This window comes from Astatotilapia calliptera, chromosome 10 (genome assembly GCF_900246225.1).
Source record: "Astatotilapia calliptera chromosome 10, fAstCal1.2, whole genome shotgun sequence".
Taxonomy (NCBI): Eukaryota; Metazoa; Chordata; class Actinopteri; order Cichliformes; family Cichlidae; genus Astatotilapia; species Astatotilapia calliptera.
The window spans coordinates 27519961-27543532 of record NC_039311.1 but is presented as its reverse complement, the minus strand read 5'-3'; the positions used below and the strand labels follow the sequence as shown (position 1 = coordinate 27543532).

At 42.3% G+C, this 23572-nt stretch overlaps 1 protein-coding gene across 2 annotated transcripts in view; it reads left to right on the top strand.

Annotated features, from left to right (window-relative positions):
- The window catches only part of vps37d (VPS37D subunit of ESCRT-I), a 44952-nt gene that overhangs the window by 5845 nt on the left and 15535 nt on the right, over positions 1-23572 (top strand). The window contains exons 1-3 of one of the 2 annotated variants that reach the window (XM_026181807.1): positions 916-2030; positions 3357-3528; positions 22574-22656. In XM_026181807.1, coding sequence (XP_026037592.1) covers positions 3384-3528; positions 22574-22656 — 228 coding nt within the window. In that variant the 5' untranslated portion in view covers positions 916-2030; positions 3357-3383. Of the gene's footprint in view, positions 1-915; positions 2031-3356; positions 3529-22573; positions 22657-23572 lie in introns of those variants that run through there. The other variant, XM_026181806.1, reaches the window with a different exon arrangement.

Below are 23572 nucleotides of genomic sequence, written 5' to 3'. Positions count from 1 at the left end.
TTAATATCTCGTGTACTTATCATTTACACATTCTTCAGGGTATTTTGGAGAGTGCTGCTAGTGCTGGTTTGAAAGCTTTATTGTTTAATCTAAAAGCTTAGTTTCAGCTCCTCTTCCTCAGAAAGTTGGTATGACGATAATGCTGCATTGCTGGTGTAGACCTCTAAAGTGCCATCAACCGCGAAGCATCAGTGTAGCTGCCACCATGTAGCTTCAAACTTCCATTTAACGCATTAATATAACTGAGAATTTATTTTATTTTTTATAAAATGCTTTTGTTGGGTGATAAAATCAGGACTTTAGCTATGATTTTACATGACTCTTAATGCCCATGCAGTCATCTGAGTAGGAGCGAGGCAGATAGATGTAACGTTATCCCCTTTATCTGTTTACACCAAACACACACTGGTTTCTCATTTGTTGAGGAGATGTTACTGTTGGGATTGAACCATAATTCACTGCATCATCACTTTTTGGGATACTGGGATACAATCCGGACCTGCACTGGGTATGGTTGGGTTAATGCTTGAACTGATGCTAGTACCTGGAATTCAATGCTAGTACCCTTTAGTATTTAGTATTTTATTTAAGTTCAGACCTCCCGCCCCCAGCCACCTCCTCCAGCTTTATCAGAGGGAATACTGAGGTGTTCCCCAGCCAGCTCAGAGATGTAATCTGACAGCCTGAAGAAGAAGAAGATGCCAATGTTTCACTAGCTGCATCATGTTCATTCATGGATTCACTTTTCAGGCTGTGAAACGCAGTACACTCTTCACCTTTTGGTTAGATTTTGTTTGATCAGGTGTCTGATGTGCTGTCAAGACCAGCTTTGCAGTTTGTGTTACAAATTTTGCAGACGGCATCATGTAACCTCGCGCAAGATTACTTTGGGGTTGCCGCAGCAACGATTGCAGTTTGTTTGTTCGTCAGCACGTTGCAGGAGTGACGTCACTAAAAGCAGTTTTTTGTTGTTGTTTTTTTACGGTTTATTAAATGCATGACATTTGTGAAGTTAATGAATAAATGAGAAAATAACGGTGATTTTTTAAAAAAAAATAATCAAGCAGCGTTATTTGATATTTTTCTCCTACATGTGGAGATTAGTACAGCTGCCTGCTGTGACCAAGAAGAAAAAAAAAACCGCCCGCTGTGAGATAAGTCAGAGTCAAAACAGTTTCATGCAAGACAGCCAAACAATGAGCTAGAAGAAGATATAAAGCTCTGAGAAGAGTGGGCGAAACTCGCAGTGGGTTCACAAAATCTGCAGGGGGGCGACGCCACATTACACACTGTCGTTTGATCCATTATTGTTTTTATAAAAATATTTTTCTATCTCGTTTATGAAAGTCTTCATAATCATACAAGCTGGCTCCGTGACAGGAGACTGTCAGCGCAACACTGCTTCCTTTCTTGCAGGTACATACTCGGTGTTGCGTGAAGAATTCTTTAATGGAAAAGACTTTTAAGGCCTTCAATTTCTTCACAGACTGAGTTGTTAAATTGGCGGCTTGAGCCTCGTTTAAGACAACAGGAACACCTTTTTTATTGCAGTTTACGTGGCAGAAGAAAACAACAATGCGTCGCCTCGTCTTCTCCAGTGCAGAGTTCCTGACTCTGAAGTGTCATTTGTCTTGGGCGGTAAACACCGCCAGCCTATGCATCGGAATACAGAAAGCACTCCCTCGCTGAAGACTGCAGCAGTTGTTGTTTGGTAAACTGGGCGGACCAGCCGAGGCAGGAAATGCGTCCGTTTGGATTCTTGTTTAAGGAAAGAAAGGAGCTTTATTGGAGTGTGAGTGTGAGTTGATCTGTATTATCTTTTGATTTCTGAGAATGAATGAAAAGAAGATCTGACATCCTGTTTTTCAGCAGCTCAGACAGTCATCCTTCTTTCGACCTCAGGGCAAATTCTGCAAATTTTTTTGAGACTAATCCATCCTTTTGATGACCCAGAAAATGCGAGACAGATGCACCGTGCAGCATGGACTCAATGCAGAGGGCTTCAGGCCCAAAGAGGCTGACCGCTGAAAGTGAGCAATTGAGCAAAAAGAAAGTGGCGGGAATGTGTGAAACTGACTCTTTTAACTTTGTGAAACTCACAAAGTGGCATTGTGTCTGTGTTTGAGACGCCAGCTGCTATTGCTGGGACCAGACTTAAAGGGAGTGGCTTTGAGTTTAATAATTTATGGTGGTCTCATGCTCCAGTGACAATATCACATTTACCACTCCTCCTCCCCATTTACCCAGATCTTACTCCTTTATCAACATTACGGCTGCAAACAACAGCATTTTATAGTTATCACACTTGATGTTTTTTTGTTTTCTTTTAAACCTTGGCGTTAGCTTTCTTTTATGTTCCTCTTTCTTTACACAGCAGTTTTTGCTGGTAGCCATTCGTTGTGCTTGCGATTAGTGATAGTGTGAGTGGCTGATCCTCGCTTTTCCCTCATAGCACAAAGAAACTGTAGAGGAAGAAAAACAATATACACTGTTCAATTTAAAAAAAACCCAGAAAAACATGAACATTAGAAAAATATCATGTTTTCTTTTTAATGAGAGACAGTGTAACAATATTGTGGTGAAATAATGAACATGTGACTGAAATGCATCACTTTAACTGTTTAGGAATTTGAGGCATTTTTATGCACCGGCCATCATTTTCAGGGACTCAGAAGTAGTCAGACTAATAACTGATAAGCAGCATCATGGCCACAGAAGACCAGTCCCCCCATTCTGTTAATTCATGACAAATTAAGTCGATTTCAGGAGCTGAAATTGCAACAGGAGCGCCAAAGGGATGTGAATATATGTGAAGGTGGCCATCAGGAGACTGAAGAGCCCAAATAATCTAGTTATTTAGAAGGAATCACAGAAGACAAAGTGGATGATCACAGAATTATTATTTAAATTTCTAAGAAAAAAACCTTCACAATATTTAGTGTGTTGTCAAGAACACTTGAGATAATAGGTGTATCATTTTTAAGGTCCACAATCAGTTTCTCTCACTGAAGTGTTAAAAACATCCTTCTAGTTAAATTTTTTGTCCACTTGCTTCTGAGCCTCTGAAAATGAGGCGCTATGTATAAAAATGTCTGTAATTCCTAATGCAGGTGATGCAGTTCTTTCTTGAATTACAGCACAAAGTCTGCAATTAGCGTTTTGATGGTTTATACACACCACAGTCAAAGTCGGAGGCAAAATTGCAAGAGATGTGTCATTGCCCAAATACTTTCACTGTTCTGTGCAGCACTGTGGCTGCACAGCTGTTCATGAGCCGGTTGTCACGAGAGTCTTTGCATGTACGAGGGAAAAATGTCAGCTAATTTAACACTAATTGTTTTTCTTTCCCCTCACAGTTTCAGGAGCTCCAGTTTGACAGGGAGATGCTGCTGACCTCTAACCGGAGTTTGGCCGAGGAGAGCCTCGCTCGGCGACCTCGCCTTAATAACGGCAAGCTCCAACTGGCGGAGAAATACCGGGAACTGTCCAACCTGGCAACCACATGCTGGGAAAAACAGAGTCAGCTTGGTAAGTTTGCCCCCACCGCCGAGGAGACAAAGACGGGGAGGGGGGAAGGCCAGTTTTGGGTTTTTCTTTCTTTCTTTTTTTTTTTGGGTGGATGGGGTGCCAGCGCAGAATCACTGTCAAGACATAAGTCAAGACGAGTGTGGTTGTGATGACAGGGTCACTGGTTCAGAGTCCAAAACCGGGTGAGTAAATATGGGCTTTCTAAGTGAGAGTGCAGCACTGAATTTTTCATTTTTCTGATGATAGCCTCAGAGATTTCAAAAGGTTCAACCAAAAGAAAAAATTCCTCAAATCCAAAGGAAAGGTTTCATCCCAACCACTTAAGGTTTAAACTAATTACACACGATAACCCACAGCGGCTCCTCGTTGTCTCTTCCCCATGTGATTGCACTAAGAAACACACACTCGCTGTTGCACACTTTGAGACACAGAAAGCAAAACTAAATGTAAATCACGTTTGACTTGATGCGACACCCTCGCTGGTTCAGAGGATGAGATGATGGAAGTTTCACGTCGGGAGTGCAGCAACGCTTCAGAGTGTCAGCGAGACGAGCCTTCAACCGCCTCGGCGTGACTGGAGTTCGGTCATGGGAACGAAATGGAGCATATCAAATGCCAGCAGGAAGCTTGCAGCAGTTGTCAAGGAATTTGTGGGGTGAAAGGGGCCTTGTCTTTGTTTAGGGAAGTCATGCTTTTGACGGCGCGGCAGCAGCAGAGGATGTCCTCTAAGCCATGCTCCTAAATTTTTAAGCCTCGTGAACGAGTTTAGACATTCCTCCAAGAACAGTTGATAAAATAAATCCTGCTGCATGAGTTTCCATAGGTAATGGCGGCTGCTGCTGCTTATTTGTAAACCTAATGTGTGAGTTTGTATGGATCAGGTCTAGTGCGTGGTTTCTGACACAGCTGCCGGCCAGCGGTTGAAGTTGGAACTTGGGTGGAATTTTAAACTTCCTGTCAATGTGTTCACGTTATTACACAGATGCTATCCCACCTCCCCTGCAAAGCAGGATGGGCGGGGGTCCGTACTTCCTCTCCAAAACATCTGATTCTCATTTGGTGCTGGAGGAGTGTGTGTGTGTGTGGGGGGGGGGATGAATGAGGCGAATAATCGTAGCGGAGACAAACGTCGGAGTGGATCAAGGCAGACAGCTGTATTGTTTAATACATCCTGCAGTTTGGTGTAGGGAACGCTGGCCTGGGTGAGCTGTAGTTGTAGTCCCCGGGTGGAGCTGAGGCCTTGAGTGTTTCTGCTTCAGTTTCTCACAAATATTATTGGCATTGTTTTCCACTGCTGCCTTCTCCTGTTACACTAGAAACCAAGAGCTCTGACTTCCATGGGATGGAAACCCACTAAAAACATGAACATATTGTGGCTTGTTCAGAAATATTTGTTGAAGATGTTCTTTTATGACAACCACCAGGTTTCTAGAGAAAAGGAGGAACAACACTAATGAGCGGGGGGAAATAAATGAAGAGAAACTTGAGATCGCTGGAATGTGACACAAAAGAGGACTATGTTGCCAAAAGAGACTCCAAAGCTGGGATTAATGTTCGCAGATCACGCCAACTTAACTGCCTAACCAGACCAGTAAGATTTACTAGTTGGACCTCTTTAAACGGCAATATTTGTAAACATAAAAGTTACCTGTGTGTGTGTGACAGGTGTGGAGGTGAAAACTAATCTCTGGACCAGTCTCCAGTTGCACTGAAAACACAAATTAGCCCAAATAGAAACTAGTGTTGGTGTGACTTTGCACAAACTGGGTAGTGTTTAACTAGTAAACATTGACAAGGTACACAGTACTGATGGGGTACTTATAGATGGCTGCTCACACTCAAAACAACAGCCCTGTTTCAAATTTAAAAGTAGTCACCATGAAAGAGAGGGAAAGAGAGAAATTACGGCTACTAGAGACCACTACTCTACATCATCCATTGGTTACTGAGGTCCCATTGTGCAGCCTCAAGCTGTTACTGTGTTAACATCATAGATCAAGTGTGCAGAGGGTCAGTTTACCACTGCCTTTTGTAGCCGGAGGAGTTGCCCCCTGCTGGTCAGTAGAAGTAATACAGCTTTAACCCCTTCATTTAACAAACAATTCAAGCCAAAGGAAACCACAAGGCTTGGTTAGGTTAACACATTTCTGTTATAGAATTTCCTTTTGGGTTTACCAATATAGGTTAAAATTACATATTAATCAGTATACGTGAACCCAACCTTAAACAGGTCACTGGGAAACTTGCAGATATTTAGAGGTTGAGCCACTCATGTGTTAGACTCACTTTTCAGACTGAGAACCTCTCACCTTGAGGCCCAACAATAAGACATTAATGCATTATTTAACAAGTACTCAGCACTCTGTCTGGACCGCAACCGCGTTCGAACTCCGCCTTAGTTTTGATTTCTGTTACTCGATTTCTGCTACTGTATCTGTGCACAGACAGGCAGGCATGTAACTAGAGACTATCTTCTGATGTGATCGCTACAGCTGTGGCGCCACTGACTTCTCATATTTAGATGCCACATAAAGAAACTTTAAACGGACACTTGGATGCATTCAATGTACGTAAGAGTTGGCGACTGCCACCCTCTGCAACCCAGATAAGCAGCAAAGGTTGGATGGATGTATAAAATATGATGTGAAATATAAATAATGTGGATCATGGGCGTAAACACAGACCCCTTGGCTGCCTCCTCCTTCCATACCCATTTACTCACTACTTTAGTAGCCATTTTCACACAAACCTTTATTTTTCCCCAAACTAAAAACCCACCAAATTATTAAAAAACACATTTGTGGCCAGTTTTTCTGAGCGTGTTTTCCATGATGAATTTCTTGTGGCTCAGGAGATGGAGGGAGTTGTCAACTACTCTAAAGGTCAGTGCTTCAGTCGCTCGCACCTCCATATGAACACCTGAGCCGAAAAGGTCTGTTTGCTATTTACAGATACTTAAAATGACAGCAGCTTCAATCGGTCACGATATATGGAAGCCGCTGTAACTGTAAGTTGTTTTTAGTTGGAAGTCGGTCCACAGTTACAGGCCCCCGCGTGAAAAGAAGTGGTATCTTTGCTATATTTTACTTTGAAAAGGATTCTTGGACAGCCTATTAGCAAAGCAGAGGAAGTCCAGCTGAGGCAGGTAACTGTACTGAACAGCATTTCAAACTTTGGATTTCTCAGTCAAGTCACATTGAAATCAAGCTCAAACATCAGCTGATAGCATTTCCAATTTCCTGGATTATCGATTGCATCTGAGGGGAACAAATCTCTGAAACTGTCGATCGGCTGTGTTATCAATTCTCTTTGTTTGGGGGTCGGGGAAAGAGGCTTCTTGGGCTGAATCTCATAATACTTAAAATTTTTTTACATTTTACAGTCTGGATGCCGCTAGTTTCATGTCACAAATTTGCTCGATTAACTGCATCGTTCTTTCAGTATCCTCATAGTCTTTTGTTAATGAGAAAATAATTACTGCAAGGAAACGCTACCTGGTAGTGATGTTCCCTTCGCCCTGCCTTTGTTTTCTCGGTTTTTCAAATGAGGCATTAAAAGCTTTGCTTGGGTATCACAGCAGGGAAAGATTGAATTATGGGTACAATAACGTGGACGTTTGACAAGAGCTATATTTGTCCTTATTGCTCCATACTGCTCTACATTGAAACACAAGAACAATGCTGTTTTCTTCTTCTGTGTGGGTCGTCAGCTTTTGAGGAGGCTGATGTTTGCCCGAGGCACATTAGCTCCAGTCTTATAGAGTGGTATCATGTATGTAGCCATCGAGTGCATATTTAATTAACCTTTCAGTGGTTTTCCCCTGGGTTGACAGCTTTGCGGTGGGCCTCAGCTAGGGAGTTGGGGGTGGGGTATCTTTTGCCTATCAGCTGCTCTTTTTTCAAATTCAAAGCTGAGCAAGAGTCACCCCCCCATTGATTTATGTGGTTTAACCCATATATGGAAGACTTTATTGCTCTTAGAGCAGTAGTTCTCCTTTTTTATAGATGCCTAAAGAATTCAGACCCAATGATTTTTAAATTTAAATAGTCTAAGTTGAAATTCACATTAAATACAGGTTGTTGCAATTGCCAAACGTCACCAAACTCTTGTTTCACCTTATAGTTTTCATCCAGTTGGCCTCAACTGACCTGCAGTGGCTCAACAGTTTGCTGGTGGGGCCCATGGTTCATTTTGAGAAACACTCTATCCTACAGTAACACAACGAGCTGTCTTCATTTAAAATAACCTTGTCTCTATGTCGGTTGTCTCTGCTTCCTGCTTGCCTCTACTGACTAGAAGCACAGAGTGAAACAGACATGCGGTGAAATCGAGAGCACAGGAGAGACTCTTGTATTGCGGTGAAGTTAAACTAGTACACAAAGAGTATAAACGGTACACATGTAATATGTTATCTTGACTTCCGTGATAAAGACAGAAAGACGGCGATAAAACCGAGAGCAGAGGAGAGAAACTGTAAACGAGGACAAAACACATTAGAGACTCAACCCTGAAACACAATCCTGAAATTAAACTAGTGCACATGTTTAAAAAAACAAACAAAAGTAATGCACAGTCTTCACATGAGAAACGTGGTGAAACCAGGAGCAGAGGAGAGAAACCAACTGTAAAGACTGTACTAGTTTCATTTCAGGACCGTGGAAGCAAAGTGTATATAAAAAAACACAAATCTAACATTTTTGGTGTCTCTATGGAGGGGACAGTCTGTCAGTAGTTGGTGGGAACATTTTTGTGTATATTTCTTTATTTTTCAGTGATTTCTGTTGCGAACATTGGCAGTATGCAAGTATAAATGGTTAGAAGCTGCTTTTGTCCCTTTCTGGAATCAAGGGCCCATTATTTTAATGATTACTGATTGGTTTCACAGTAGATCTGCCACCTTAATTACTGCAAACTGGAAATATGTTGTGTAAGGTGCCAAATCTTGACTTGTAGCAATAGTAAATGAGGAGCACATGAGGACAAAATGGCCCTCTGGAAAGCGATGGATGATCTCATAGTCCTTGCCTGTTGCAACTGGGAACCATTTTACCCACTGTTAAAGCTATAAACTATGTAGACTTCATATGAGGTTTGATTTTGAAGAGATATCAAAACTTTTGCCATAGCTGAAAACATGAAAATGAGGCATGGCAGCTTTGTAACGCCGCTTGTCAGCGCTGCGAGCGGAACGGTTGCTGGCACCAGTTTAATCAAACCGTTGTAGGTAGTCGGATTGTTGCGGATCGTTTGAGGCCATTGAATGTTTTCAGCTGTTTGAATTCTGTGGTTTACTAACAGCGACCTGACTGCACCTTTCTTTTATATCCACGTGCCGATCGCTTTTTTACGTTTTTTAAATTTTACAGAGTAATAAGAATGAAAGTGCAGATATTAATATCCTGTCATAAAGCAATTTATAAAAGCAGTGGCCTCTCAATAAGTTCTCTTTACACCCACATGTTCAGGACAATCAGAGGTCAGCATTAGACGGGACTGTACTTGCTGTGTCTTGTTTCATACTTGTAGCTGGGTGTGGTCATTAAAATGGGATTATTGGCTTTCTTGTTGCTATCATAGCAGATCTAAATGAATGGGAACTGTGAGACGGGGCTTTTATGTTCCCTTCCTTTGTGGACCCAGCTGACTGAGACTATCCAGCACCTCTGCTGCTGGAGAACAAAGTGCCTAACCAAGCTTTTTGTTCGGGACTTTCCATACTCTGATTTAAATAAAAAGGATTACACCCTCTGACTGAAAGTCAACAAGTCACTTGTGGGTTTGAATGATTTAAAAGAGCTGAACGTTTCTTCGGGTTTCTCTGCGTGTGGATTTAGACATTTATGAGGCACTTGGCCTTCTGATATCATTCACTTTTTGACTGTGTTAGTTGGCTCAGTGTCTGTTGCATATTTTAGAGATTCAGAGTGAGTGAAGTGGTGTCAGAGGAGATGCAGAGCAAAGTGAAGATGCTGAGCGTGTTGCACTCAACTTGGGTGCATGTTTCTACCTCCGCTTTCAGCTCGAGGGCTGCACGTGTGAGTATTTAATCCAGGCTATCGGTGTGACCGTTGTTGGCTGCTTCACCACTTGCCCTGTACTGACCGGGTGGTGTTTAAACACTTTCTTTAGCAGCTCAGATATAACTTAATGTGCATATCGATTTTCACAGGGGCAGCACTTTGAGCAGAGATATGCAGACCTCCCTTTTCCAATGCACAAAGCAAACAGCAAACACAATGAGGGAATCTAACTGTCAACAAAAGACAAGTGGGAGCAAATCACAGGTACAGACGATCAACCACAGTTGGAGAACAAATGAGGGCGGAGCAGACGGTCACAAAGGAGGGAAAAGTTAGATTAGACATAAGAGAAAACTAACCTTCAAAGTAGAGCAGGAAATGACGAGGGAACAAATGCCACTAATTTCAAAACAGAAATCATCTCAAACACCCAGGACCCCAGAAATAGGAGCTAAAACCCGTCACCAGGCACCCACCCATGGACCTCGGTATCCTGTCCCAGGATCTGGCCCCTAGGTTATTTGTTCATAGGGTTTTTTATTCTTTTTTCTTTTTTTCTTCAAACGTGTTCAGTCTGGCCTCTTATCCAAGACACTTTGCTTTGGGCCACTAAGGCTTCTGGGAAAATTCAGCACCACCACATTGTGTCCACCACAGTGAGCTGGTGATTTTTGGATGTATAATGGTGACACTAGTGGGGACAAATCAAAGCAAACATCATCTTGTCTTCACTAAAATTAGAAACTAGTGACCAAGCCCACGAATGCTCATAAGGAAGGTTACTGAGGTCATGAATCATGAAAGCTGATGGGTCAGTTTCTCATAGAGGTCTATATGATTGGACTTTTTTGCTGGTGGGGTTTTTGCTGGCACAGATTGGACCTTTGTGGGGTGACTAGGCACATAAGCACAGTGAGTCTGCAGACAGTAGGAGTCAGAGTTGGCTCATCTGACAGACATTTTGGGCCTATTCAACAAAAGTGATTTAAAAACCTATTTTGTCCTTGCAGGCCATCAAATGCAGTTTTAGATTGTCTGTCTGCAGGTGGATCTGATTCCTGTTGGGTTTGTATTTATTAAAAAAAAAAGGCATCTGTATCATTGTAACAAGAAAGCAAGTGCACAGCAGCAGGAGTGTTCGAAATGGGCAAAATCGAAAAATAGATTGAATATGAAGCTGCGAGCGGAGGTCTTCAACTTGTCGGGCTCCAGCATTAGAGAGCAGTCTTAAAGCCAAGTTTAATCCCATGAGCTGTGCTGACCGTGGAGGCTGGAGAAACATCGTTAACCCTCAAAAACTCAAAGAGCAGAGAGTGAAGGGGCAGGGAAAAGACGTGATCGAAGGGCCACAGCAGCAGATGGGAAAATCATCTTTACACTTCAAATCTTGTTTCTTTGGCTTTCAGCAAAGTGCTAGTTTCTGTTTTGAGCATTTTTAGAAGAAGCTGTGAAGCTGTTATCACACTTGTGTAGCAGTTTGTTGCATTAGAGAGGACAAACACAAGGCTGATGTGCTGCAGGCGGTCTAATTCACTGCTGTTGACTTGCTAGTTAATTTTCAATCCTCTGATACATGCAAGTCCTGCAAGGGCCCCATCTGCAATACCGTGACCTATTTGTGTGTGATCGGCGACAGATCACTTCCCCGACATCTTGAGCTGCGTTTCTTAACTTGATTTCTTGTGTCAGTGCAGCAAATTTAGCAACCTTCGAGGGGAAAAAGATCGCATTAGCTCTTGTGGAGCGTTGGCTTCCACATGTTTGTGTTTCCAGCTGCTGCTCCATTAGTCGTACTCATTGATATTCCGCAGCCTTCGACCCGAGAGGACATTATCAGCAGGACAGGCGTGCAGTGTGCGAACGTGTCGTGCTTAAAGGCATAAATAGACTCTAATAAAAGCCATTTCTGTTGGTCATACAGAGTAAATCGGTTCACTGCATTCCCAGTTCACCGATTGGCCGAGCTAACGTATCGCTTTTCGGCATGCACACCGGAACTATGAACAAATTTATTTATTTATTTTTAGCATGGTTCACTGGGTTTTATTCATTTATTTCTGGGGATAAAAGCAAAGAAATAAAGGTTAAATAGAAATCATCAAAAGAGAATAAACACTGTAAAGATAAAAATGGAATCTGGCACAGCAAATAAGAAAACTGCATAAATAGGATGATGATAATATTCATTTAACATCAATAGCAGTTACATATATACACGCACATGCATGGACATTAAATCAGCCCTGACAGTCTCACAGAAGTCTCTGTGATGGAGTTGCTTTAAAATCGATCTGAGAACAATCCCTCAAATATGAATCCAGCACTTTTCAACTACTCGATGTGTTTAAATCATCATTAACCATACCAAATATGTGATTGATTGATTGGCAAAATCACGTATAATCACTTTTGATTCTCCAAAAAATGATTTACAGTGCTTAGAATCAAAGATTGCGTTTATGGCATGAATTTAAAATAAAGATCAATCTGCATAAAGATCAGTCTGATCTTTCAGTTGAGCGGACTGACTTAAAGTGTAGGTAAAGCAGCTTGTTTCAGATGGTGACATAGCTGCACTGGTGCTTATTATAAATCAAATTAGGATTGTTTTGTACTGTGAATCATACTAAGCTACTCTGTTAGACGCCCAAGATTAAAAATATGAAGCAGAAAAGGGCAGAATCATGATCTTCCGACTGCACACACACCTCCAGGTTCACTCCCGCCCCCCACACACACCTCTACATGTGTCCGATGGGTAGGTTAGAGGAGCAGGTGGGCTTTTTGACTCACTGCTCTTTCAGAGCCCACGGGTCTTTTGCACTTTGCCCTGGTGCACTTCGTCGACCAAAATAGAAGATGCTAATCGCACCCACAATACCAGAGCCCAGGACCTACCACAGATCACTGTGCTTGTGCAGCAAGAGAAGGGACTTTCTGACTTTTGGTTGCCGCGATGCGTTATATCATACTGGTGTTGCTAACGATGCACACTTGCGGTGTCTCCTTGAAGGCATCCTTTTGTGTCACACTCTGCTGTAGACGTAAAGAGTGTCAGAGAGAAGTGTGAAGTCTAGGTTAAATGTCTGATCGTCTCTTTCAGAGAGTGAAAACAAGTTTCAAGGTGAGGAGAGATAAAACTGATCTCTCATTTTCATGTGCAGCGTTAAGGATGTTTCTGCCTGCCGATCACAGCGGGGACCTGCACTGCAGCAGTGCTTTTTGTGACTGCACACTTGTCTGCAGAGAATTGACTTCACAAACTATACACGCACCCAGCCCGTGGACTTCAAAGATGTATAGCTGCTCTTAAGATCTGTTAATCTGTTTAATTCTGTTAATCTGAACGTTTTCAGTTGGAGAAATGTTCCATCACTCATCTGTGTGACCTTCTCAGTCTCAGCTGAGCGCGACCTTATAGATGGCACAGCTGCAGAACGACCGAAACTAGCACCACCGACTAACCATGTGCGATGAGTCAGTTTCACGATCGGTAATATGGAAACTGTCACGACTATTGATCAGTGGCTGTGAGTGCTATTCACAGAGGTTTGGGCAATGGCGGTTGAATGGTTATTACATTGACTTAGGGCTGGGCGATATATCGAGTTTTTTAAAAATATCGATATATTTTCATACGAGATATAAGATGTGACAATATCGTTTATATCGATATAGTCTATGTTACGTTGTGGAGCCGCAGGTTTGCCTCTCTTTCGTCCACTTTTGTCTCTACGAAACGTTACTCGGCCTCGCCTCTCCTTCACTGAACACAACTCCGCCTCCCCCATAGCTTCACCTGCAGGCAATGACAAGATGAAAGCGGAAAATCTCCGTTAGCGAGTTACCGCGGATCGCCCCGTGCGTGGGGCTGGACGGCGTCAGCGTGTTAGCGAGCTAACCGCGCTAACGACATGCAGCCCGAAGGGGCTGCACGGCCTAAAATCCTTTCCTTTTCTCAAAACTCGACAGTGCGCCTTATGTATGAATTCTGGTTGTGCTTACTGACCGCGAACCGATTTTATGTGGTGCACAGCGCTCAGCAATCTGTCAAAAAATGTTTTAATATGACTTTGCTAAGCTAAGGAGCTGCACCGCTTGATGGAGCCGCCTCGCGGAGTGATACGTACTGTGCTTCAACGTAATATTACCGTACTGTGTGTGTATAAGGACCACAAATGGCACCTGTTCAGAGACGTGGTGCAGCTGTGAAATCTGTCTCTTTGTTATTACGCTCAGCTTCTATTAGTTTACATTTTGACTGCACAATTGTGAGCTTTTTGTTATGCACAAAAACAACATTGTTTTCTTTTATTTATGGACCATGATTATTTAATAAATGCTGATAATTTATTTATGAGTAATTTCTTCATGTACATCTACGCTGTATGTAAAGAAAATGCCCGTGTGACATCTGGGACACAGTGTGACTAAGAACTCTCTTTTTGTTCTTAACTTATGGCTTTTTAAAAAAAAATATTGAGATATATATCTTATATTGCCATGCAGCTAAAAAATATCGAGATATGAATTTTGGGTCATATCGCCCAGCCCTACATTGACTGCCTACTCAAACCAGCATTTCTGTCCAGGATGTGCACACAATGACTGTAAAGAGCCTGTGGGTGTAAATAGAGTCCTGGCCTGATGCTTAGCCAGAGGTTGTTATAATTCACAGAAGTCCTACTTGCACTCAACAGCGTACACTGTATTGCTCTGTTTGCACCGAGGGACCCGATCCCAGGGGTGGTAGCTTGTGTTGGGGTTTGAAAGACACAGAGACACAGTATCTCAGCTGTTCTCATACTCCTGACACATAAAGGATCATCACTGGTTTTCGCCTGGGCAGCAGTTATCCTTCTTCTCTCCTGATTCGCCTCGGGCGTTCGTTAAAAGTGTCCTCCTAGCAGGTTAGGTCTGCAGTATAAGATAACACAGTGAAAAATTAACCACCTTCATTATACTGAAGGTCGAACTTGAAGTTAGCTTACTAATCCTCTAATCCTACTGATTTCAGCTTCTTCCTCCACTTTACGGGAAAGATTTAACTCTGTTTAATGTACCTCAGTGCTCGGCGGTGCCTCAGCGGGGTCTGTTAACATGTTGACATCAGCTGTTTGCTGAGAGCTTGTTTCTTTGCCTTCACGGTAACTGTCACATCGATCAGTGTTCCCGCAGCACCAGGCCGATAACAACACGATGCTGGTTTTGACTGCACATCATCTCAGATCAGTGTAGAGGATTTTAATGCTGACTGCGAACCTGCCCCGACTCCGTGGGCGTCCGTGTAGTCGGAGCTTTAAGGGGCATCGGTGCCTGACGAGTCGAGTCGATCTGGGTAATTTGTTTTGGCTGTTGAACTGCAGACCAGTCCAGACCGAATATAAATAAATAAAACGGTGATTTTTTTTTTAAACGTGTTCAGTGCTGCGTGTGCAGACGGAGCCGTGACACTGTGTGGAGATGAAATATGATGCTGAGAACAGAAGATTCAGTTAAATGTTAACCTTCATGCGACCAGGAGTCATTTATATCTTTGACCATTAATTCATCAAACCACCTCTCCTACAACTTCCCATAGTTTATTTTACAGGATTTGGCCCATTGATAAGAGGATAAACTTTTTTATGTTTTTATTTCATTGATATTTTCAATTTTCTTTTTTTGTTTCTGCACAACATATTTTAAATATCATGTTTGTTTAGATTTAGTAATTTTGAAATGGACCATTTTGCCACAAGCAGCAGACATGGCTCTATTACACAGTCTTGTTCAGCTTTCAAACTAAATCCAAATCACATCAGTTAAAATTGCCCGTTAACATTTTTTCCAGATTCAAAGCTCACTATAAAAATGCTTTTTTTTTTTTTTTCCTCCCCTTGTCTGGCCGGCAGTTTAAAATTCCAACCGTCTAACTTGCTTAACGGAAAAAGAACAAATTATTAACAAATTAGAACTGGAATCAGATATTTTTAGGCATTTTAATTAATGACTGATTGCGTCCTCAGTTAGCGATTAACCCTCAAGCAACAGTCCTTATTTTAAAGGCTCTTGTTTGTATTTATCTTGCCCGCACATATTCAGAAATTATTTGATGTAATAATCGTAGTTTTCAATCATTTTTATGCATAATGGCGTTAACGAGACAAATTCCAACATCAGCTTTGTTGCTTTCGTTCACTTGGGCCATGAAGTGTCTGCCTCAAGGCCTCTGCAGCCATAAAGCTGCCAACTTTAGCTCTGTTAGCCTCGGTTCACTGCAGAATATCGCAATGCACAAGGAGACGTGGAAAATTAAAGGCTAATGTTATAAATGAAATCTGAAATCTTAAAATCTTAATCACAACTCAGCATTGGCGAAAATGAATTTTCTTCAACTTTAATCACCAAGTAGTTTTATCCTTAGTGAAAAGTGTGCTTATTCCTTTTTGTCTATAAGTAGACTGTCTGAGATTTCAGTCGCCTCCCCGATACAGTGGAAGTGAAGGAAGTTTAATCCTGACACCACAGAAAATGACTCCAAGGAAAAATTTTAAATTCTATCTCCTTAATAAATGAAACCAAAATTGCCTTGAATGTGTATTTCTTCCTTTGAAGAAGAGGGGAAGTGTAATCTTTGTGAACTGACCCTTTAACAGCAAAACGCCAAAGCGAGGTCATGCTGGTCCGTCCATCTGTGAGCCCAGCCCTCTGTTCACTCGCCTGTTCCCAGAGGAGGATTTAAAATGTTTTGGTGACCTGCTGAACTGTGTTTACGGTTCAACTAGAGACTCTGCTAAGAAAGAAATGTTTAGTTTAAAGGTTTATCTCACTTTCTGCTGTGTTTAGTCTAATTAGGAAGCAAAACTTGATTTACGTAACATTAAATTCCAGATGGAGCACAGTGTGCTGCACAAAGTGTGAACTACCACTGAGCATGCAGGAAAAAAATAAAAGAAGTGAACCTTTTCAAAGCCTGAACGTTAAAATAATTTTTTTTAAAATTTAGTGCTTATTACACCTTCAGACATATTAAAAAATGAAATGAAATTCAATTTGCAAATATTGGCTGAAGTATAAAGGGTAAAGGCAGCTTCACGTTTCCAGAAACAGTTTCAGTAGAGCACAGTCGCAGTGTTGAAGTAAAGAAATCAAAACACAGAGTGATTAAAAATGAGGGTTGGGTTTTTAAATTGATCAAAGGGACCGCGAATAACTTCAAGGAGATCATTTTTAAAGTCTTTTGAGTCTTTTACTTCCTGCTTTTATCTGCTCCCTCCTTTGATTGTCTGCCTCGCCCTCATAACTCACCTGCGTTTAAGTATTTCCACCTCCGCTTCCTTCCTGTGGATCAGCCCCTCGCGCCTCAGGCTTCTTGTGCCAAAACAAACAAACAAGACGGCTTGTTTCAGACAGGATGAACTGAAGTCCAGGAATAAGACAGACAAGGATTATTTTGAACTATGAATCATGATCTACTAGAATCCAAGAATTAAAATATGGAGCTGGAAATGAGAGAAGTAGAAGTAGACAGAGGATTAAGAGTTACTATAGCAGAGCAGTCACAGCAAATACACACTGCTGTATTCACATGGTTACATACAGCATCTGTACTGAGGTGAACCCATGCCAGGCGATGCAAATGGATACAAATTTGCAATCTGCATTTGCTTCACGCTGGGTCTTAAAAGCCCATCAGCTTGGATTTTCCCATAGATTGTCCTGACAGCGCGGTTAAGGACAGTCTTGCTGTTTATGGGCAGCTGGGTGTGAATGATTCAACTCCACTTTTTATAGAAACATTAAAAAAGAGTTAGGGCCTAGAGAAACAGAGAGCGACATCGTGGGAGTTCTTGGTAACTTCTCAAAAAATGTTACGGTAACCTGAATTCAGCTTTCAGTTGTACTCCTCTAAATGCTCATCACGCGGTGTTATGAGTGAAGAGTAGAAGCTAAAACGACATCATTTTTGAGTTAAACATACTGCTCCTTTCTTTTTTTCTTTTTAGCTTTGGGAAGAAGATGTTCACCTCTGCGCTTCCCTCTATTAACCAGCCTGACCTCTAGGGCTCTTACATGTTAAATTGCTTTCAGGTTTGTGAGTGGGAGTAGGAGTAAAATGATTTTCACTTTCAGCCTGCACTCCTAAACGTCCCTTTCAGCAGTTTGATTTATCTCAGATGAAGCAGCATCCACAGATGACACTGAAATTCCTGCAAAGTGGCGTTTCATAATTGAGCCGTGCACTGACAGAGGTATGATTCGTATCTCTGCCTTATCGCCATTTTAGCTGGAAGAAATTTGGAGACATCTACTAACAGATGGCATGATGTCGATTTCGGAGGGACTTAATTTTACTGAAAATTGTTTGCGGCATCACACAAGATGAATAGTAGATAGACGGATTCTGTTTGCTTTTAGTGTGAAGCGTCCACAGGAGGGCAAAAAAAAGGGAGGCTTGGGAAAAAGAGTCACAGTGCGACTGCTTCGGCGCCTCATTGTCTCAGATCAGCTCCCAGGCAGGACGTGCGACTCCATCGTCGATAGCATTCACTCGTTAGTACAGCTGACAGCAGCCTCCAGGTCCACTCCCGCCCCCCCCCATCAGCTCCTGAATGTAGGCCACATACAGCTGCTCTAAGAGCATTTGTTTGCTTGGCTGTCACCTCTCATTGCACCCCCATCTCCCAGCATCTGCAGCGTGGGGTCAGCTGCAGGGCCATGCCTGCTTTTCACTACACCTGAGCGGATGTTTGCGAGCACTAGAATGTAGCGTGGCGTGATAGATTATTAATGGGGAGGTGACGGTAGTATCCATCTGTTAAGCGATGGAGTAAAGACCCCGTTTTCAGGTCCAAGTATCTCCGGTGATGTTCAAACAGTTTAAGACTCAAGCGTACTTCATACTTCAGTAGGACATCTTCAGCCTAAAAAGAAAATAGTTGCTCTTGGGCCAACTAGGTTTAGAATCTGGACCTTTTCACTGTGAATAATCCAAAAACATGCCGAAAAACAGTTACTGACTAACCTCATTGTCGATTGGCTCAGACGTCCTCTTGGCCTGAAGTTTCCGGCGTCGTCTTCCTGCCATATGATGGCATCTCTCTGTGCCCATTTGGACTATTTCTAACCATCAGAAGTGCCTCACCATGTGTTTGCTTTTGGGAACTCAAGGAGTGTTTAGACCTGGAATCAGCTAATAGTGCCAGCTTAGCTCTGATGAAGCTTTTCATATCAGAATCCCAGTAACGATGATTATCGCATTTAAAGATGCGTGACTGACTTCACTGCTTGGGTGCTGACATTCAGTAAGAGCAAGCGAAGGGGAAGCGACTGCCTTGAACGCATTGTCTACTACTCCCTCCCCCCCCAATACAACTAGATGGGGGGTAGGATTTTCCCGAGGGGCTCAGAGTTATTACTGTGACCTTTATTTGCCCCTTGGTTTCGACTGAACCCGGTCTGACTTGTGTGGGGGGGGGGGATTAGCGTGGCTGTCATATCGTCTCTCGGAGGGACAAGACACTTTGCAGTCAGCTGGGTCAGTTTGTTCGCAGTGACGACCGACTGTGATCCCCAGGAGGTGAACACATGCTGCGAGAGCGGCACTACATGCATATTTATGTTTGCACGCTGTACCAGTTTGTGATGATGGCTGGCAGTTGGGTGTACCATTAGGGATACTTTCTCTTTTTTAATTACATAATCAAATTATATTAAATCAAAACTCAAATGGAAACCTCTAATTTGAGAGTTTTTAGACATTTTTGTGTTTATTACTAAAGGCATCTTCAAATAAAACGAGGAGTTTGTCTGTGGGATGCGATCTGAACCTCATTTTGTTTTCATTTGGGCAAATTGGCACCGTTAGAAGTGCGGCAGATTAGCTGTTTGCAGTCCTTGTTTACACTAGGCTCATAGACATGCAAATGGCTTTGATGCCAAAGAGAAATGATTATTCTGAGGCAAGTGCTACAGTTATGAGCCTCTCGTTTTTTTCTTTGATTTCCAGGAGATTTAAGGAGTTTTATTCACAATCGGCTTCAAAGATAATGACATCCTCTGGCAAGTGAGAGTCGCGCCAAATCTAAAAATAAGTGTATCAGTTCTGTGTGTTCAGTTTTGACTGCGAGGAGTGTCGTTTTATGCAGATTTTGGCAGCTACACTCCCAAATTCCTGAATTACCTCCGTCTGTGTCACAACCCCTGCTGTTCAGAGGCAGGGGGAATCATTTGGCACAAACTACAATCAGTAACCAGTAGCTGGTTTTAAAGCGTCTGCATGCACATTTCCTTTTAACCTCTGAGTAACTTTAGCTCATAAGTGTCCATCACAGAAGGAAAATGTGAGCTTTGCCAGCCAAAAGTTGGAAACTGGAGGAAATAAGAAGATTTTATGGACAACACTGTGCAGAATATGTTGTAGTTTTTGGAAGCTCAAGGCAAACAAACCACACAACTGTGTAGCCCTTCAATAACACAAGAGACATTAAAAGAGAAACGGGGGCACTGAGAGATTTATGAGTAGGTTTTCTTGTTAACCAAGAAAAAAGACTTGAATGTTTTACAAGAGTGTCCTGGTCAACAAAGACAGTAGTACAGTCATAAATATTATAAATTAGTAGGATGTATGTCCACATTCAAATCTATACACCACTTAAGTACAGGCAGTAAAAATGAAATACAGCAACTATCAAATTTATGACCTTCAGTGTTGCTTACTAAGTTATTCATTTTTAATCACGACTTTTATTCCAGAAACAACAGTGATAATATTCATGCAAAACATTAAAAGCCTGGAGTAACTACATCCAAGTCACTTAAAATCACCTAAAATTCATTGAGATCAGTTCCTTCAGTTTTATTTCATTCTGCAGCCGTTTTTTCAGAGCCGCCTCTGACTTGATGTGAGGTGAAAACACCAAAATGGAAATGCAGAAAAAGCATCGCTGGTTTTTAATCACTTTGTTAAACTTTATAACTTTGTTATTCATTTTTTATGTGCACAAAAAAAAAACTGGTAATGCCAACCAAATGTAACAGTTGTACATTTGGTCTTGAATATATGCAGACTACTGGCTCCAGTATAACCACCATGCTGGTCTTTGGAAGTCAACGGCGACGTCACCACAGCTGTGTACCATTTATACCAGCACTGGATTATGAATTATGGAGTTTTCAAACTGTTGCAACGTTTCCCGCTGTATAATCTTTAAATCTAAATATCAGAGCTTCTGTGCTGATAGATGATTTAAAATGGCAGCAAAAACTGAACCAACCATACCTTTTGTATATTCAGCGGCAGCAGCACAATGTGTCACGGCGAGTGAGATGAGCCGCGTGGAAGAAATAAAGGAGGATCCGAACGCAGGCACTTGTAAAGGTGTGAGGGTGGTTTATTAAACAGAAAGTAAAAATGGGCAAATGGAACAGAAGGCTATCTAAACTGAGAACAACTAAACTAGTGAACACAAACCAGGACATGAACATGAAGGCGGATGAGCGGCGGCGAATGACGACGGAGAACACACAGACGAACCAGCGACTATAATGACAGAAGACACGACTTAAATACACTCAGAGAAACACAGGTAGATTACACACAGGTGGGGGACACAGCTGGGAGTAATTAACGAGACAAGACAAGGGAGGTAAACAGAACACACTCACATGAGACGCAGACCTTCACAATAAAACAGGAAACAAGAAATCACTACACAAAGACGCAGACTCGACACTGAGAGACAGACAGAATATAACACATGGAACCTTAACTAAACTAAACGTGAGACACAACCGAAGAACAAATCCTTAAACGTGAATAAACAGAAACATGGAATTCAAATAATAACCAACAAATCACAAAGGTAACAAAACGATCATTCAAGAATAAACCAAAAATATAATAAACACAGAATGCTGGGTCGAACCGACCCAGAACCGTGGCAGTATGTGCCAGGTTACAAAAATCCAAGTGGTCGACAAACCCCCAGAACAATACCAAACCGATGGCTAGTGCCAGCAGAGGTGACCCTAACCCGTACAGAAGAACAGCGAGCATAATGAATCTTTCCCTTGAGGAGCAACTTGTCTCTCTTTGCTCTCTGTCCGAAAAAAGGAAGCAGACGTCATCCTTCCACCCACCAGTCTGGTGTTCGTGATAGTTTCACTCGCATGACTGTTGCGCAGTGCTGCTGTGTCATCACAGCACTGTCTCCTTTCATTTTTAAGGTTGTAAACATGGTAATCTTTTCCCATCTCTGCCTTTCAAACGGGTGCACGACGTGAGCGTGGCACCACTGTGGTTCATTAGACACTCGCCTTCACCTTGAAGTCCATATTAGTGATTTAGGCCTACAACCTGTCCGATCATCTGACTTCGTCATTGTTGAGATTTTTCCAGATGTCAAACCATTAAATTAGAGCGTTATTATTAGATTTTTAACATTAAAGGAGTGTTGAGCATTCATCAGCCTCTGACAGTTTGCTGACACGTTAAAATGTCGAAACATAATCTTGTCAGCCATCACGTCGCCGCTTACTCGCTTAGATGCGATGCTGATGTGAGCCGGTTTAAATCCTTTGGTGGCATTTGCATTTATTTGTGATGCAGTTCTTACGATTCTGTGAGCTGCTGTCTTCGTCTTTTTATTTAAGAGTTTCCTGCATTTGTTTTTATCATATTGACAGAGACTTAAATCATTTATGTACTTGTCAATAGTAAATGCAAATGAGAAAATGAGAGACTGGCAAGAATGAGCCCCCGGATCAGCCTGACCTCGTGGTCAAACCAAACTGCAACCGGTTTCCCAAAATAGCTCAAAGTAGAATATTTACAGCCCCTGTTTCCCCTCTTTACTAGCCAGAAAACGCCCACCCCATCACCAGCGTCTCCTCGTCAGCACATACCCTAAAGGCTCTTTGTGATTTGGAAAATAATTTTCTCTACTGTGGTTTCTTGGTTTCTGGATCTTTTTTTTTCTTCTTTTCCAGCTCCCTTTAAAGTAATCTTCATGCATCCATGTTGTTTCTCTTTGTCGTTGCAGAGGCTCATGTGCAGAAGCACAGCCTGCAGACGGCGCAGAACCTCCTGCAGGAAGAGGTGGCACGTGCAGAGGAGCATTCAGAGGTAAAAACACACAGACGCGCAAAAGCTGTGAAAACTGAGCTGGTTTCTCTTGTTCTTGCAGAGAATCAAACAGTCTTTCATCACGTTGGCAGCACTCTTGCGGCTGCCTCTCAAAAGCCTTTAGTCTAGCTGACAGCCCACCCTCTTCTGTACAGTCTGATCTCGAAAGCCACGAGGCATGCTGTACATACAGTGAGCTCTACCCACTTCACCAAAGCAGCCTCAGCAGCGATGCCCCCACGTACACGTGTTTAGTCAGCACTGCATTCAAACTGCTGCCTCTCTGTTAATTGCCCTTTTTCTGCAATAGCTACCAAGTGTCCTTGCACCATTGAATTCTGAAGACAGGGCTCAAATCCATTTAGCTGCAGGCAGAAAGGAGGGAAGAAGCACAATATCCTAGATGAGAATAGACAGAATTTAGCTCAACATAGATCAATGTGAAGATTAATGTGAGGCTTCAGAAAGCGATTAAGGAAAGACAGAAAATGTTTTTATCTTTCCAGACTTTTCTCCCGACCCTCTTGTTTATCCTAACCTGACTGTCATAGACTAGAATATGCAGTCCATGCCACTGCAAAACAGGCGTTGTCTCGATCCCTTTCTGGAGATTTGCAGAGATTTTTTTTTTAAGTTAAGGATTAAGAAAACAGAGCAGACATGTCTGCAGGAGACGTACAGGTCTGTCTCACCTCAGTCCATCACAAATATACACCTAAACCTATCATGTATGATCACTGGCCACTTTACTGGGTACACCTTTAGCATCTTTTCCAATCACCTCAATGTCAACCCTTGTCGTGTTGTTTGTGTCGCATAAAAATTACATCACAGGACTTTTGGGCCACCCACATCGAGGTGGCACTGTCACTACCCGATCCGTACCGGAAACCCGATCGGTAACCCGCATGCGCGA